The 17,420-nt window shown below is 51.2% G+C and overlaps 1 protein-coding gene across 2 annotated transcripts in view; it reads left to right on the top strand.

Annotated features, from left to right (window-relative positions):
* The window catches only part of RECQL4 (RecQ like helicase 4), a 266,482-nt gene that overhangs the window by 143,210 nt on the left and 105,852 nt on the right, over positions 1 to 17,420 (top strand). For both annotated transcript variants that reach the window (XM_069760352.1, XM_069760351.1), the window contains 2 exons: positions 443 to 572; positions 665 to 837. In XM_069760352.1, coding sequence (XP_069616453.1) covers positions 443 to 572; positions 665 to 837 — 303 coding nt within the window. The remainder of the gene's footprint in view (positions 1 to 442; positions 573 to 664; positions 838 to 17,420) is intronic.

Genomic DNA, 17,420 nt, shown 5'->3' with positions numbered 1-17,420 from the left:
CTGCTCCTCCCCTTGTGTCTTCTATGACCTCTGGGGTCTGCTCCTCCTCTGGTGTCTTCTATGACCTCTGGGGTCTGCTCCTCCCCTGGTGTCTCCTGTGACGTCTGCTGTCTGCTTCTCCTCTGGTGTCTTCTATGACCTCTGGTGTCTGCTTCTCCTCTGGTGCCTCTGGCTCCTTCCCTGGTGTCTTCTATCACCTCTGGTGTGTTCCCCTTCTCTGGTGTCTGCTCCTCTGGTGTCTGCTCCTCCTCTGGTGTCTCTGTGACCTCTGGTGTGTTCCCCTTCTCTGGTGTCGGCTCCTCTTGGGTCTGTTCCTCCCCTGGTGTCGCCTGTGGCCTCTGGTGTCTGCTCGTCTTTGTATCTAGTCAGTGTTCCACCTTTGTTAGATTGTTTTCTTTTTCTCCGTATGTGAGTCTGTGATACCTTTTTTTTTCCCTTTTAGGTATTGAGACTCTTCTGTGTTACTTGGAGCTTCATGACTGGCCCTGGCTGGAGCTCCTGCATCCCACTCTGTCCATGTGCCGGGTTACATGTTACAGTGGCCCCCAGCAGCTCCGAGGCTTGGCCCACAGGTAATGAGGTCTGCTATTTTTATGTATGAGCAGCTGGGGGGCTCCTTTTGGTGCAGTGTTAGCTGATCTGCCTTTTCCTTCCGCCCTCACAGTTGTCCTCCTGTGGCTGTCGCTCTTGCTCGTGAGCGTCTATCTGGAGTTGATCTCACACATGTAAGCTCCGTGGAGTTCAATGTGGTTGATCTTGCCGATTCTATGGGCTGGGAAATCATCCCTGTGAAGAGAGCGTTACGAGATCTGCAGTGGAAGTCTTCAACCGCAGAGGGTAGGTGTCTTATGAGAGTCATGTGCCCAGCAGGGTAGTGGTCCTAGCTTTCATGTTGGGTTACACTAGGCGGCCCATCACCCCTGGATGGTGTCTGCATGAGGTCACCATGGCTGTTGATGTGAAGCAAAATGCAACATGTTGCGTTTGACGCAGGTCAGCGCAGCGTCATAACGATGCATGCGGAGGCATCCACATATATCCGCATGGTCTGCGTACTCAATGTTAAAGATAGGGTACCCAGGATGCATGCCGACGTAGGCGGAGCTGAAGGAAGAGGCGCGGCAGTGGGCAGGTCTTAACGGAGGAAGAAGGCTTTCATCCGCAGCCATGCCGAACGCAAGTCTGAAACCTCTGTTCCATGTCCATGTTACAGGTTGGAGTACAGAAGCTCCATCCGTCTTTGGCGCTCTGCTCCAGCCACCTGGTCGCCTATGGCGCTCTGCTCCTGCCACCTGGTCGCCTCTGGCGCTCTGCTTCTGCCACCTGGTCGCCTCTGGCGCTCTGCTCCTGCCACCTGGTCACCTCTGGCGCTCTGCTCCAGCTGCCTGGTCGCCTCTGGTGCTGGGCTCCAGCTGCCTGGTTGCCTCTGGCGCTCTCCTCCAGCCGCCTGGTTGCCTCTGGCGCTGGGCTCCAGCCACCTGGTTGCCTCTGGCGCTTTGCACCAGCCTACTGGTCTCCTCTGGCGCTGGGCTCCAGCCGCCTGGTCACCTCTGGCGCTCTGCTCCAGCCGCCTGGTCGCCTCTGGCACTGGGATCCAGCCGCCTGGTTGCCTCTGGCGCTCTGCTCCAGCCGCCTGGTCGCCTCTGGCGCTCTGCTCCAGCCGCCTGGTCGCCTCTGGCGCTCTGCTCCAGCCGCCTGGTCGCCTCTGGCGCTCTGCTCCAGCCGCCTGGTCGCCTCTGGCGCTCTGCTCCAGCCGCCTGGTCGCCTCTGGCGCTCTGCTCCAGCCGCCTGGTCGCCTCTGGCGCTCTGCTCCAGCCGCCTGGTCGCCTCTGGCGCTCTGCTCCAGCCGCCTGGTCGCCTCTGGCGCTCTGCTCCAGCTGCCTGGTCGCCTCTGGCACTGGGATCCAGCCGCCTGGTTGCCTCTGGCGCTCTGCTCCAGCCGCCTGGTTGCCTCTGGCGCTCTGCTCCAGCCGCCTGGTCGCCTCTGGCGCTCTGCTCCAGCCGCCTGGTCGCCTCTGGCGCTCTGCTCCAGCCGCCTGGTCGCCTCTGGCGCTCTGCTCCAGCCGCCTGGTCGCCTCTGGCGCTCTGCTCCAGCCGCCTGGTCGCCTCTGGCGCTCTGCTCCAGCCGCCTGGTCGCCTCTGGCGCTCTGCTCCAGCCGCCTGGTCGCCTCTGGCGCTCTGCTCCAGCCGCCTGGTCGCCTCTGGCGCTCTGCTCCAGCTGCCTGGTCGCCTCTGGCACTGGGATCCAGCCGCCTGGTTGCCTCTGGCGCTCTGCTCCAGCCGCCTGGTTGCCTCTGGCGCTCTGCTCCAGCCGCCTGGTCGCCTCTGGCGCTCTGCTCCAGCCGCCTGGTTGCCTCTGGCGCTCTGCTCCAGCCGCCTGGTTGCCTCTGGCGCTCTGCTCCAGCCGCCTGGTTGCCTCTGGCGCTCTGCTCCAGCCGCCTGGTTGCCTCTGGCGCTCTGCTCCAGCCGCCTGGTCGCCTCTGGCGCTCTAATCCAGCCGCCTGGTCGCCTCTGGCGCTCTGCTCCAGCCGCCTGGTCGCCTCTGGCGCTCTGCTCCAGCCGCCTGGTTGCCTCTGGCGCTCTGCTCCAGCCGCCTGGTTGCCTCTGGCGCTCTGCTCCAGCCGCCTGGTTGCCTCTGGCGCTCTGCTCCAGCCGCCTGGTTGCCTCTGGCGCTCTGCTCCAGCCGCCTGGTTGCCTCTGGCGCTCTGCTCCAGCCGCCTGGTAGCCTCTGGCGCTCTGCTCCAGCCGCCTGGTCGCCTCTGGCGCTCTGCTCCAGCCGCCTGGTCGCCTCTGGCGCTCTGCTCCAGCTGCCTGGTCGCCTCTGGCACTGGGATCCAGCCGCCTGGTCGCCTCTGGCGCTCTGCTCCAGCCGCCTGGTCGCCTCTGGCGCTCTGCTCCAGCCGCCTGGTTGCCTCTGGCGCTCTGCTCCAGCCGCCTGGTTGCCTCTGGCGCTCTGCTCCAGCCGCCTGGTAGCCTCTGGCGCTCTGCTCCAGCCGCCTGGTCGCCTCTGGCGCTCTGCTCCAGCCGCCTGGTCGCCTCTGGCGCTCTGCTCCAGCTGCCTGGTCGCCTCTGGCACTGGGATCCAGCCGCCTGGTCGCCTCTGGCGCTCTGCTCCAGCCGCCTGGTTGCCTCTGGCGCTCTGCTCCAGCCGCCTGGTTGCCTCTGGCGCTCTGCTCCAGCCGCCTGGTTGCCTCTGGCGCTCTGCTCCAGCCGCCTGGTTGCCTCTGGCGCTCTGCTCCAGCCGCCTGGTCGCCTCTGGCGCTCTGCTCCAGCCGCCTGGTAGCCTCTGGCGCTCTGCTCCAGCCGCCTGGTCGCCTCTGGCGCTCTGCTCCAGCCGCCTGGTAGCCTCTGGCGCTCTGCTCCAGCCGCCTGGTCGCCTCTGGCGCTCTGCTCCAGCCGCCTGGTCGCCTCTGGCGCTCTGCTCCAGCTGCCTGGTCGCCTCTGGCACTGGGATCCAGCCGCCTGGTCGCCTCTGGCGCTCTGCTCCAGCCGCCTGGTCGCCTCTGGCGCTCTGCTCCAGCCGCCTGGTTGCCTCTGGCGCTCTGCTCCAGCCGCCTGGTTGCCTCTGGCGCTCTGCTCCAGCCGCCTGGTAGCCTCTGGCGCTCTGCTCCAGCCGCCTGGTCGCCTCTGGCGCTCTGCTCCAGCCGCCTGGTTGCCTCTGGCGCTCTCATCCAGCCACCTGGTCACCTCTGGTCCTCTGGCAGATGAGCATAGACGGATGGGGATCCCAGAGAGTCAGCATGCATGAGAACCCGATCTGCGGACTTCTCCACGGCATATGCTTCTGCTGCTACGGACTTAAGACCAGCATGCATCCCACATGCAAAGGGGGCCAGAGCCGTAGAAATCAATTGGGGGGCTTGCGTCATTATGTTTCTGCGCCAACGCAGCTTATGAATTATCCTGCACTTCATGGCAAAAAAAGATGGAAAGGAAGACCTTGGTTCAGTACACCAAGGGGCTGTCAAAGGGGCATGCTTCTACGAAGGCAGTCGTGGTCCCTTCAGTAGCTCCAAAGGGTGAGTGCATACAGAGAAGAAAGGGAACCACTGTGTATAGTACCCCACCATCTGCAAAAACGGCCTTGTCTGCTAGAGGTGTGCTAAGGCGTTGTATGGCAGTCGCCCTGTCCTTCTAAAGAGGTCTGTCCGAGTGTTGGGCAATGTCTGATGTACGGTACCTCAGTCTGACAGTTGTGTTTTGGCTTTTGCTGCCTTTTGTGCATTCTCGGCCAGAAAGGGCTTCTGTAGCTTTCAGAGTCACATTTTTGGAAGCGGAGCACAGCAACACGTTCTCCACATACTGGACCTATGTGGACCCAGATGGGAGCTGTAGATCGGCCAAATTGTCCCTGAGTGCTTGACTGAAGATAGTGGGAGAGTCGAGAGACCCTCGTGGCATTCGAGTCCAAGTCTATTGCTGTCGCCTGTAAATGAGAGCTAAAAGCTGCTATGGATAGGATGAAGAAAAAGGTGAAGCCCAAGTCGGGTACTGAAAAATGTCTGCTGGGGTCTGCAGCAACACTGTGGCTGGATGAGGACCTCCGGGGTAGGGGGGCTACAACCTCATGAACAGTCCTTCGCTCCTGTACCGTCCTCCACGCCTCCCTTACCTCCTGATTTCCTAATGGGTAAATGGGGCTGTTAAGGGACTAATGATTTTTCGGAACACCCCTTGTTTGAGCAGTGACTCAATGGAGGGAACAATGTCGACCTTGAGGGATCCTGAGGATTACCAGGGAGGACACCGTGTGGATTTCCTTCAGTTTGCACTGATTGAATTAATTAATTTGCCCAACCTCAGTAGATTGCAGTCCACAGGTTTTCAGGGACTGTTTTCAACATGGATTCTACTTTAAGATTGACGTTTTTGTTATAGTTTTGTTATCTGGGCTCATACACCAAAGTTACCATCCTCCGTATCTACCCTGGGTACCTGTAAGTCTGCACCATCAGGAGTACAATCGATGGTTCAGGTCCTGTCCTACAAGGAGGTAATGGGACCTATAGTCACCACTGCAGCATCTGAAGGAACCATCGCTTAGCCTGTTACCCTACAGTTACAATGTTTCTGCTGTTTTTGGGAGGAGGTGGTTGTTAACCAGAGAAGCAGATGCTCCTGTGTCACCAAGAGAAGGTACGTTGGTGCCTGCAGCATCAGGGTAGGACTGGTTCCCTGGAAGGCATTTAGTATTTTGTGTTACACATCCAGAGATCTGTATCATCTAGTCAATCCTGTGGTTGGCCTCCTTCCCGGTGCGCCTGCTCCCCGGTGTCCCTGCTCCCTGTTTTTTTGAAATTCGCCCTTTTCCATTGCAATTGAAACACTTGAAATCGTTATTTTCCCATTGCCGTCCTAAGGGCACAGTCAGACTGCTATATAACACGGACGCCGATTGCCTGCAGTGACCGCTGCCTAGATATACAGTACGTGCCATCAGTAGAGTCCCGGCTAGTCCGAGCACTGCGCTCCGATCATCGTCCATGTTATACGGTCGTCTGACTGCGGCCATACCAGAACACTGGGCAGGTGCGGACTGGGGCTGAAACTCAGTCCTGGCATTTGTAATCGCACAGTCCTATGTTGTCCCCGTCCCCATGAACCAGATGGGATATATTACTAATATTACCTGAATGGAGGAAAGGAAGATTTTCTACAAGACCAGTGATGAGCGAATATACTCGTTGCTCGGGTGGTCTCCGAGTATTTGTGACTAGTAAATGTGTGACTAGTAACCAGGCAACCCCCACATGTACTCAGGCTGTCCAGCAGCCGTAAATCATGCAGCTGAGGCAACGAAAACTAAATCTCCGAGCAGTTACAAATACTCGGAGATCACCCGAGCACCGAGTACACTCGCTCATCACTGTACAAGGCCAATATTTCTAATGATCCCCGTGGCTGCTGGGGTAAGTGACTGAGTCAGCGACTTTGTGCTCCGTCACTCCTCTTAACAGTATGGGGATCTGAGAACACCGATTCTGTTAGCAATGTAGCAGACAAGGCGGCCCACGACCAGACAGGCCCTTCTGGAATTTGCCAGCTGGCCACTCCGGCCCTGACTGTGGGCCAAAAATAGACTTTGCTCTTATTTTACAGACCGGTAAGTAGTCGCAATTTGTAGCTGTGCTGATCTCTTCTGATTTTTCTTTTGTGCGATCTTGAGATTTTTCTGCTGGTGATACAAGTCCTCTAAGATGGCTCTCATGTTTTGTGGTTTCCTTTGGGGTAACTAAGTGGTTACCGTATTTTTTTGACTATTAAGATGCACCGGACCATAAGAGGCACCCCAAATTTTCAGAAGGAAAATGAAGAAAGAAAAATGCGTCAAATGGGGGTCCGTCTTACAGTCCTGAATTCCGCTTACCCTGGGGGGATCCGCTGCGCTGGTGGAGCGGAGTCACGGGGTTTTTGGTGGTCCGGCGATGATATGACCAAGACTGGTGCTGCAGGTTCGGTGGTGTGGGGGCTCTGCCGACATTTTGTGAAAGCCCGGAGCCCCCACACATCCATTGCTGCGATGCAGTGGTCTCCGGGAAATCCCATCCCAAGGCTGTTGCTGCTCGGTGGTGCGGAGGCTCCGGCGACATTTTGTGAAAGCCTGGTGCCCCCCGCACTTCTATTGCCTTGATGCTGTGGTCTTCGGGAAAATGGCTGCCGGAGGCATGTGCAGGTTGAGATCTCGAGACGAACCTGCCGCACTGGGATAGGAGTGAGGCCATCGCCCTGTACCGTCTGACGACAGGAAGAATCGCCCAACTCCTGCTGCCACCTCGCTAATTGTAAGTGTTTTCTCCCCAACTTTTTTAGGTAAAAAGTGCGTCTCATAGTACGACAAACACGGTAATCTGCTTTTCAACCCTTTGGTTAATAATTCCGGCCACTCCGGTGGCAGTTAACCCTTCTCCCCATTCTGATCGTCTATCCGCCAACAGAATCTGATAATGATATTCTCTGACGCTCATTGCTGAATGTCACTTGTAGCTTTCCAATCTGCCGTTTGCAGAGTTTCGCATATTTCGGATATATTGGCCTCCATTGGGTTGGCACATTTTCAGTGTTAAACACGTGGTCGTCTCCTGTGTATTCAAGTGAAACTGCCTCATCCACAGGGGAGAAAACAGTGTGTAACACCTGTAATACATTTGTGCGCAAAAGTTTACATACCCCTTCAGAATTTTTGCTTTCTTGGCCTTTTTTCAGAGAATATGAATGATAACACCAAAACTTTTTCTCCGCTCATGGTTAGTGGTTGGGTGAAGCAATTTATTGTTCAACTACTGTGTTTTCTCTTTTAAAATCATAATGACAACCCAAAACATCCAAATGACCCTGATCAAAAGGCCAAGAAAGCACAAATTCTGCCGGGGTGGTGTTATTATTTATTTATATAGAACCATTGATTCCATGGTGCTGTACATGAGGACTTGCATACAAATGGTATGGAAATGGGGTATGTAAACTTTTGAGCACAACTATACTGTATGTCCCGGCACTGTGCAGACACGAGGGTTATTGGGTGCTGTCATCGCTGGCTCGGCTGTCTTGAGAAAGACCGTGTGGACCAGGGCTCATCCCACGCGATGCCCACTCTCCTTTCCCATGGGCACAATACTGTCAGACAACACAGGCTGAGGGTAAAACAGTGTGGTAATAATTCACCAACCAGCAGATTATAACACACAGAACAGACCCAGGATTTTTCAAAGTGGTTCTGCCTCTGCTAACGCTTTCAGTACCATAGGATGTAATTCATCTGAACCAGGAGATGTAAATTCCTGTAAATTAGCCAAGTGTTCCCTCACCATCTCTCTGTTTATGGATAGAGTGGATTCTTTTATTCCTTTGATGGTACCGTGAAGATCCGTTCATGTTACAATTGCTTTCTTAGACAACACAGATGCAAAATAGGAATGTAAAAGTTTTGCTTCTGAACATCATTTTTGACCACTTAACCCTTTTCATCCTGTAATAATAGCATCTTTGGCTTTTCTGTTGACATGCCCCAACATCCTTTTTGCTGCTTTTGGTCTCCCTTACAAGCCTCACTTCATTACTGGCTTTAGCTCTTCTGATTCTTGCCCTGCATTACCTGCAGACAGTATTATATTCTTCTTTAGACATACCCCCTTTCCATTTAATATACATTTCGTTTTTCCTCTTTAACGAGTGATTAAATTATGTGTTCATCCATCCTGGTCTCTTTGATGCTTCCAATTCTTCCTTCTTTTCGGGATTGTTACCGATTGTGCGGTGAGAATTTCATTTAGTAAAATCTCCCAATCTTCTTGGACATTTCTGCCCTTTAGAACATCCGCCATTGGGCCTTTCCTTTCTGAGTCCATTAAAATCTGCCTTTCCGAAGTTCAACCTTTAAAATCTTAAGTCCTCGCTTGTCTTCTTCCTCTTGTAATACAAAGTTTGAGGATGGCATGATCGCTAAATTCCTGGCCAACTTTAATTCCTCAGCCTTTTCATCCCTGTTGATAATTGTGTCCATGATGGCAGATCCTCTTGTTCTCTCTTCTACCTTTCCAAATTGGGGAGAACCCGAAACAAACCATCACTAGAAAACCATAAAATTTCACTTTTTTGTTTTTATGAATAAAAGTATTTAATCAGGGGCGTGGCCTAGCACTCGATGGAAGCGGACGGTCCTGCGACCCCTCCACTGCATTACTTCGTTTATCCTCTTCAAAGTCCCTCCAAAGTGCCGGTAACTAGCTGTGCAGGGGCGGTGGGAAGCGGAGGCAGACCCTGACACGCGGTGCTGTGGGGACCCGAGGTCATGTTGAGGAGACAGCAACAGGATGCGAGGATGGGAGTTGTGAGGCGGGCTGAAGATGGCGCCAAGAGCGTGGAGGGCAGCAGAGAAAGCAGATGCGGCAAATGCCTCATATGCACGGAGGCTTGAGATAGCGGCCACATTGGAGAAGTTTGCGAGGCTGGAAGGAGCAGCAAAGGTGATGGCAAGAGGGGGAGACCGAGGAGAACGAGAAAGAAGAAGACTCAGAGGCTGGTTATACTCACCGGGCCTCCCGGTGTCCATCCGTCCGTCTTCTCCCTGGGCGCCGCCATCTTCCACCTACCGCCAGATTCGTTCCAGGCACATTTTGATCACTGCGATAACCTCACAGTGATCAAAATAAAATAAAAAGTAAATGACCCCCCCCTTTATCACCCCCATAGGTAGTAACAATAATAAAATAAAGAATTTATTTATTTTTTTCCCCCACTACAGTTAGAACAAGGGGTAGGGTTAGGGTTAGAGTATTTTCAGCCATTTTAACCCTAAAAAAAACTTCCTAGAAAACAGAGAAAACTGCATAAAAAACCGCACTAAAAAACGCATCAAAAAACGCACCTGCGTTTTCTGCCAAGAGCTGCGGTTTTTAGTGCAGAAAAAACAGCAGGGAGATCAGGAACGTGTGAACATGGCCTAAGGGTTGTTAGTGCAGTCTTACAGAATCTAACCAAGTCATACATCCTTCAAAGAGCATTGATAGGGGTTCAAGAAGAAATGTCCAGCATGAAGGCAGCCATAAATAAAGCTGATGCCAGGGTGGGCGCAGTGGAGGAGAGAGTGAGTGTGCTGGAAGACCAACTCTCTAAAATGCAGAAGTCTCACACTCAATGTTTGCAGAGATGTGCTGCCCTGGCTGATAAAATGATGACTTGGAAAACTGCTCAAGGCGGAATAATTCAAGAAAAGCACATCCAGCCCATGAATGGCAGCGCTTCCCAGGACTCACATTCAAAGATGATATTTCATATTTTTTTATTTCATAACTTAAAATAGAAGAGATACAACGCGTTTCGGATACAGTATATATCCTTCTTCAGGTTACATAAAAACACAGTACAAATCCTACTAGTATAAAATTCAATTCAAGGCGGAATAATGTGAAATTAGTGGGCGTCCCCGAGAAGGTGGAAGGGACCAGTCCTACAGCGTTTATTGATGGCTGGCGCCGCACTAAAATTGGCGCCGATAACTTGACCAAACTTAATGCGTTGGAGGGAGCGCGCCGCGTCCCCATGAGACCCCTCCCGCCGGGATTCCCCCCATACTATCCTTGCTAAGATCCTTAATTATAGAGACATTATACTATGTTGATAGTGAAGGACAGTATATTTTGTTTGTAAAATTTCTGGGCAATCACTATGTATAGTAGCTATGTACATACCACCGCCATACAGCGGGAAAAAGTTATATGAGGTTATGGAATTATTTAAGCGGGGTACGGGATTACCACTACTTATTATTGGTGATTTCAATAATGTTATAGATGAGGGGTGAGATGGACATAAACAGAGCAGGTAAAAAAGAATTAGGAAATTTACGGCATATGGGAATTATATTAAAGAGATTGTAATGAAGGACCTCTGGAGAGTGAGAAATGAGAGTGCGGTGTGCTACTCTTGTTCTGCGATGCATGGGTCTCTCTCACGAATAGATATGGTGTTGGGGAATGAGCTGGTCTGTGGAGTGGAATACTTCCTAATGGTGATTTCGGACCATAAGCCCATATAATTGTCTATTAGACAGATAGGGGGGAAGATTGGGAAGGGAGTTGGGTGGAAGTTGAATCTGGCATGGCTGGAACATATCAATATGAATACTATAAAGGAAGAATTGGAGGAGTATTGGCAGATTAATGAAGGGAGTGCAGATAGTCGGGTGGTGCAGGACACTATGAAAGCGGTCCTAAGGGGTCTCTTGTTTTGAGAGATTTCCAGGTGTAGGTTGAAATCTAAGCTAGAAGTTAGGGAAATAATAGAAACCTTGGAGAGGGATACGGCACTAGACCCGTCAGCAGAAAATCAGAGTAGGCTAAGGGGGAACAGGAAGAGGTTAATAAGGTGTATGTGAGGAAAGTGGAGAGGAGGAGTGTTATGATCTGGTAATTCAGTACCACAATGGACATAGAAGTCAGAGCACATACAGTGACCTGACAATAACCCAAAAACATAGAACGAGCTCTGAGACGTGGGAACTCTGCTGACCGCAATCCCTAATCCTCTCCAACCACACTAGAGGCAGCCGTGGATTGCGCCTAACGCTCCCTATGCAACTCGGCACAGCCTGAGAAACTAGCTAGCCTGAAGATAGAAAATAAGCCTACCTTGCCTCAGAGAAATACCCCAAAGGAAAAGGCAGCCCCCCACATATAATGACTGTGAGTTAAGATGAAAAGACAAACTTAGAGATGAAATAGATTTAGCAAAGTGAGGCCCGACTTTCTGAACAGAGCGAGGATAGGAAAGGTAACTTTGCGGTCAACACAAAACCCTACAAACAACCACGCAAAGGGGGCAAAAAGACCCTCCGTACCGAACTAACGGCACGGAGGTACACCCTCTGCGTCCCAGAGCTTCCAGCAAGCACAAGAAAACAAATAAGCAAGCTGGACAGAAAAAAACGGCAAACAAAATAGCAAAAGCGGAACTTAGCTATGCAGAGCAGCAGGCCACAGGAACGATCCAGGAGGAAACAGGTCCAATACTAGAACATTGACTGGAGGCCAGGATCAAAGCACTAGGTGGAGTTAAATAGAGCAGCACCTAACGACTTCACCACATCACCTGAGGAAGGAAACTCAGAAGCCGCAGTACCACTCTCCTCCACCAACGGAAGCTCACAGAGAGAACCAGCCGAAGTACCACTTGTGACCACAGGAGGGAGCTCTGCCACAGAATTCACAACAGTACCCCCCCCTTGAGGAGGGGTCACCGAACCCTCACCAGAGGCCCCAGGACGACCAGGATGAGCCATATGAAAGGCACGAACAAGATCGGGAGCATGGACATCAGAGGCAAAGACCCAGGAATTATCCTCCTGAGCATAACCCTTCCACTTAACCAGATACTGGAGTTTCCGTCTAGAAACACGAGAATCCAAAATCTTCTCCACAATATACTCCAATTCCCCCTCCACCAAAACCGGGGCAGGAGGATCAACAGATGGAACCATAGGTGCCACGTATCTCCGCAACAATGACCTATGGAATACGTTATGTATGGAAAAAGAATCTGGGAGGGTCAGAGGAAAAGACACAGGATTAATAACCTCAGAAATCCTATACGGACCAATAAAACGAGGTTTAAACTTAGGAGAGGAAACCTTCATAGGAATATGACGAGAAGATAACCAAACCAGATCCCCAACACGAAGTCGGGGACCCACACAGCGTCTGCAATTAGCGAAACGTTGAGCCTTCTCCTGGGACAAAGTCAAATTGTCCACTACCTGAGTCCAAATCTGCTGCAACCTGTCCACCACAGTATCCACACCAGGACAGTCCGAAGACTCAACCTGTCCTGAAGAGAAACGAGGATGGAACCCAGAATTGCAGAAAAACGGTGAAACCAAGGTAGCCGAGCTGGCCCGATTATTAAGGGCGAACTCAGCCAAAGGCAAAAAGGACACCCAGTCATCCTGATCAGCAGAAACAAAGCACCTCAGATATGTTTCCAAGGTCTGATTGGTTCGCTCGGTCTGGCCATTAGTCTGAGGATGGAAAGCCGAGGAAAAAGATAGGTCAATGCCCATCCTAGCACAAAAGGCTCGCCAAAACCTCGAAACAAACTGGGAACCTCTGTCAGAAACGATATTCTCTGGAATGCCATGCAAACGAACCACATGCTGGAAGAACAATGGCACCAAATCAGAGGAGGAAGGCATAGGAGGCTGCGGTCGGGAGGCGACCCATTAGCTACAATTATAAGCTTCTCTCTGCTCTGATGTGGCCACGCCCCCTGGGCGGTCTCCACATCACAGCAGAGGCAGGAGATCGGCGCCATCTTGCCTCAGCCCACAGTGGAGTGTACATGTGAGCTCCACTGTGACTGAGAGCTGTGCTGTTAGAGGGGCAGCTCCATCTGTCTCCCCTCACACTCAGCGGCGTTCCCTGTCCTCTGGTGTGTGGCTGTAATCCCTAGAGAGGGTGAAGGAATGCTGCCGTCTGATGTCCTCTATCTGGAGCTGCAGAGAGGTAAAAGAGGGGGATGGGGGAGGCTCTGTGCTGCTCCGACCTCTCACTGCAGCTCCTCACGGGACATCAGACCGTGCATCTCTCACTATACTGTGCTGAGCCAAGTATCTAATCCTCTCCTGTGTGATACTGTCTGCTGGCCCCTGTATCTAATCCTCTCCTGTGTGATACTGTCTGCTGGCCCCTGTATCTAATCCTCTCCTGTGTGATACTGTCTGCTGGCCCCTGTATCTAATCCTATCCTGTGTGATACTGTCTGCTGGCCCCTCTATCTAATCCTATCCTGTGTGATACTGTCTGCTGGCCCCTGTATCTAATCCTCTCCTGTGTGATACTGTCTGCTGGCCCCTGTATCTAATCCTATCCTGTGTGATACTGTCTGCTGGCCCCTGTATCTAATCCTCTCCTGTGTGATACTGTCTGCTGGCCCCTGTATCTAATCCTCTCCTGTGTGATACTGTCTGCTGGCCCCTGTATCTAATCCTCTCCTGTGTGATACTGCCTGCTGGCCCCTGTATCTAATCCTATCCTGTGTGATACTGTCTGCTGGCCCCTGTATCTAATCCTATCCTGTGTGATACTGTCTGCTGGCCCCTGTATCTAATCCTCTCCTGTGTGATACTGTCTGCTGGCCCCTGTATCTAATCCTCTCCTGTGTGATACTGTCTGCTGAGCCGTGTATCTAATCCTCTCCTGTGTGATACTGTCTGCTGGCCCCTGTATCTAATCCTATCCTGTGTGATACTGTCTGCTGGCCCCTGTATCTAATCCTCTCCTGTGTGATACTGTCTGCTGGCCCCTGTATCTAATCCTCTCCTGTGTGATACTGTCTGCTGGCCCCTGTATCTAATCCTCTCCTGTGTGATACTGTCTGCTGGCCCCTGTATCTAATCCTCTCCTGTGTGATACTGTCTGCTGAGCCGTGTATCTAATCCTATCCTGTGATACTGTCTGCTGAGCCATGTATCTAATCCTATCCTGTGTGATACTGTCTGCTGAGCCGTGTATCTAATCCTATCCTGTGTGATACTGTCTGCTGAGCCGTGTATCTAATCCTCTCCTGTGTGATACTGTCTGCTGAGCCGTGTATCTAATCCTCTCCTGTGTGATACTGTCTGCTGAGCCATGCATCTAATCCTCTCCTGTGTGATACTATGCTGAGCCATGTATCTAATCCTCTCCTGTGTGATAGTATGCTGAGCCATGTATCTAATCCTCTCCTGTGTGATAGTATGCTGAGCCATGTATCTAATCCTATACTGTGTGATATTATGCTGAGCCGTGTATCTAATCTTCTGTGTGATACTGTCTGCTGAGCCGTGTATCTAATCCTCTCCTGTGTGATACTGACTGCTGAGCTGTGTATCTAATCTTCTGTGTGATACTGACTGCTGAGCCGTGTATCTAATCCTCTCCTGTGTGATACTGACTGCTGAGCTGTGTATCTAATCTTCTGTGTGATACTGTCTGCTGAGCCATGCATCTAATCCTCTCCTGTGTGATACTGACTGCTGAGCCGTGCATCTAATCCTATCCTGTGTGATACTGTCTGCTGAGCCGTGTATCTAATCCTATCCTGTGATACTGTCTGCTGAGCCATGTATCTAATCCTATCCTGTGATACTGTCTGCTGAGCCGTGTATCTAATCCTATCCTGTGATACTGTCTGCTGAGCCATGTATCTAATCCTATCCTGTGTGATACTGTCTGCTGAGCCGTGTATCTAATCCTATCCTGTGTGATACTGTCTGCTGAGCCGTGTATCTAATCCTCTCCTGTGTGATACTGTCTGCTGAGCCATGCATCTAATCCTCTCCTGTGTGATACTATGCTGAGCCATGTATCTAATCCTATACTGTGTGATATTATGCTGAGCCGTGTATCTAATCTTCTGTGTGATACTGTCTGCTGAGCCGTGTATCTAATCCTCTCCTGTGTGATACTGACTGCTGAGCTGTGTATCTAATCTTCTGTGTGATACTGACTGCTGAGCCGTGTATCTAATCCTCTCCTGTGTGATACTGACTGCTGAGCTGTGTATCTAATCTTCTGTGTGATACTGACTGCTGAGCCGTGTATCTAATCCTCTCCTGTGTGATACTGACTGCTGAGCCGTGCATCTAATCCTATCCTGTGTGATACTGTCTGCTGAGCCATGCATCTAATCCTCTCCTGTGTGATACTGACTGCTGAGCCGTGTATCTAATCCTATCCTGTGTGATACTGTCTGCTGAGCCGTGTATCTAATCCTCTCCTGTGTGATACTATGCTGAGCCGTGTATCTAATCCTCTCCTGTGTGATACTATGCTGAGCCATGTATCTAATCCTCTCCTGTGTGATACTATGCTGAGCCGTGTATCTAATCTTCTGTGTGATACTGTCTGCTGAGCCGTGTATCTAATCCTCTCCTATGCACTCCTCTCCCCCCTGCATATCTTTCCCCATTGCACACACAACTCAATGCGTGCGTTAACAGGAGCTGCGGGCGTCATGCTGTATTATGGCATTACGTGAGATCTATATGACGGTATTATGTGATCTGTATGGTGGTATTATGCTTGATCAGTATTGTGAGAATTATATGGTGGTATTGTGTGTGATCTACAGTGCCTACAAGTAGTATTCACCCCCCTGCAGATTTAGCAGGTTTAATAAGATGCAAATAAGTTAGAGCCTTCAAACTTCAAACAAGAGCAGGATTTATTAACAGATGCATAAATCTTACAAACCAAAAAGTTTTGTTGCTCAGTTAAATTTTTATAAATTTTAAACATAAAAGTGTGGGTCAATTATTATTCAACCCCTAGGTTTAATATTTTGTGGAATAACCTTTGTTTGCAATTACATCTAATAATCGTCTTTTCTAAGACCTGATCAGGCCGGCACAGGTCTCTGGAGTTATCTTGGCCCACTCCTCCATGCAGATCTTCTCCAAGTTATCTAGGTTCTTTGGGTGTCTCATGTGGACTTTAATCTTGAGCTCCTTCCACAAGTTTTCAATTGGGTTAAGGTCAGGAGACTGACTAGGCCACTGCAACACCTTAATTTTTTGCCTCTTGAACCAGGCCTTGGTTTTCTTGGCTGTGTGCTTTGGGTCGTTGTCTTGTTGGAAGATGAAATGACGACCCATCTTAAGATCCTTGATGGAGGAGCGGAGGTTCTTGGCCAAAATTTCCAGGTAGGTCGTGCTATCCATCTTCCCATGGATGCGGACCAGATGGCCAGGCCCCTTGGCTGAGAAACAGCCCCACAGCATGATGCTGCCACCACCATGCTTGACTGTAGGGATGGTATTCTTGGGGTCGTATGCAGTGCCATCCAGTCTCCAAACGTCACGTGTGTGGTTGGCACCAAAGATCTCGATCTTGGTGTCATCAGACCAGAGAACCTTGAACCAGTCAGTCTCAGAGTCCTCCAAGTGATCATGAGCAAACTGTAAACGAGCCTTGACATGACGCTTTGAAAGTAAAGGTACCTTACGGGCTCGTCTGGAACGGAGACCATGGCGGTGGAGTACGTTACTTATGGTATTGACTGAAACCAATGTCCCCACTGCCATGAGATCTTCCCGGAGCTCCTTCCTTGTTGTCCTTGGGTTAGCCTTGACTCTTCGGACAAGCCTGGCCTCGGCACGGGAGGAAACTTTCAAAGGCTGTCCAGGCCGTGGAAGGCTAACAGTAGTTCCATAAGCCTTCCACTTCCGGATGATGCTCCCAACAGTGGAGACAGCTAGGCCCAACTCCTTGGAAAGGGTTTTGTACCCCTTGCCAGCCTTGTGACCCTCCACGATCTTGTCTCTGATGGCCTTGGAATGCTCCTTTGTCTTTCCCATGTTGACCATGTATAAGTGCTGTTCACAAGTTTGGGGAGGGTCTTAGGGTACCGTCACACAGTGGCATTTTGATCGCTACGACGGCACGATTTGTGAAGTTCCAGCGATATATCCGTGACGTTCCAGCGATCTCGCAGTGTCTGACACGCTCCTGCGATCAGGGACCCCGCTGAGAATCGTACGTCGTAGCAGATCGTTTGAAACTTTCTTTCGTCGTCTAGTGTCCCGCTGTGGCGGCATGATCGCATGGTGTAACAAAGGTGTGCACGATATTGTATACGATGTGCGCATAGTAACCAACGGCTTCTACATCGCACATACGTCATGAAATTATCGCTCCAGCGTCGTACATTGCAACGTGTGACAGCAGTCTACGACGCTGGAGCGATATTGTTACGATGCTGGAGCGTCACGGATCGTGCCGTCGTAGCGATCAAAATGCCACTGTGTGACGGTACCCTTAAATAGTCAGAAAAGGCTGGAAAAAGAGATAATTAATCCAAACATGTGAAGCTCATTGTTCTTTGTGCCTGAACTACTTCTTAATACTTTAGGGGAACCAAACAGAATTCTGGTGGGTTGAGGGGTTGAA

This window comes from Ranitomeya imitator, chromosome 3 (assembly GCF_032444005.1).
Source record: "Ranitomeya imitator isolate aRanImi1 chromosome 3, aRanImi1.pri, whole genome shotgun sequence".
Lineage (NCBI taxonomy): Eukaryota > Metazoa > Chordata > Amphibia > Anura > Dendrobatidae > Ranitomeya > Ranitomeya imitator.
The sequence above is the reverse complement of the archived record's forward strand: the minus strand, read 5'-3'. Positions and strand labels throughout refer to the sequence as shown.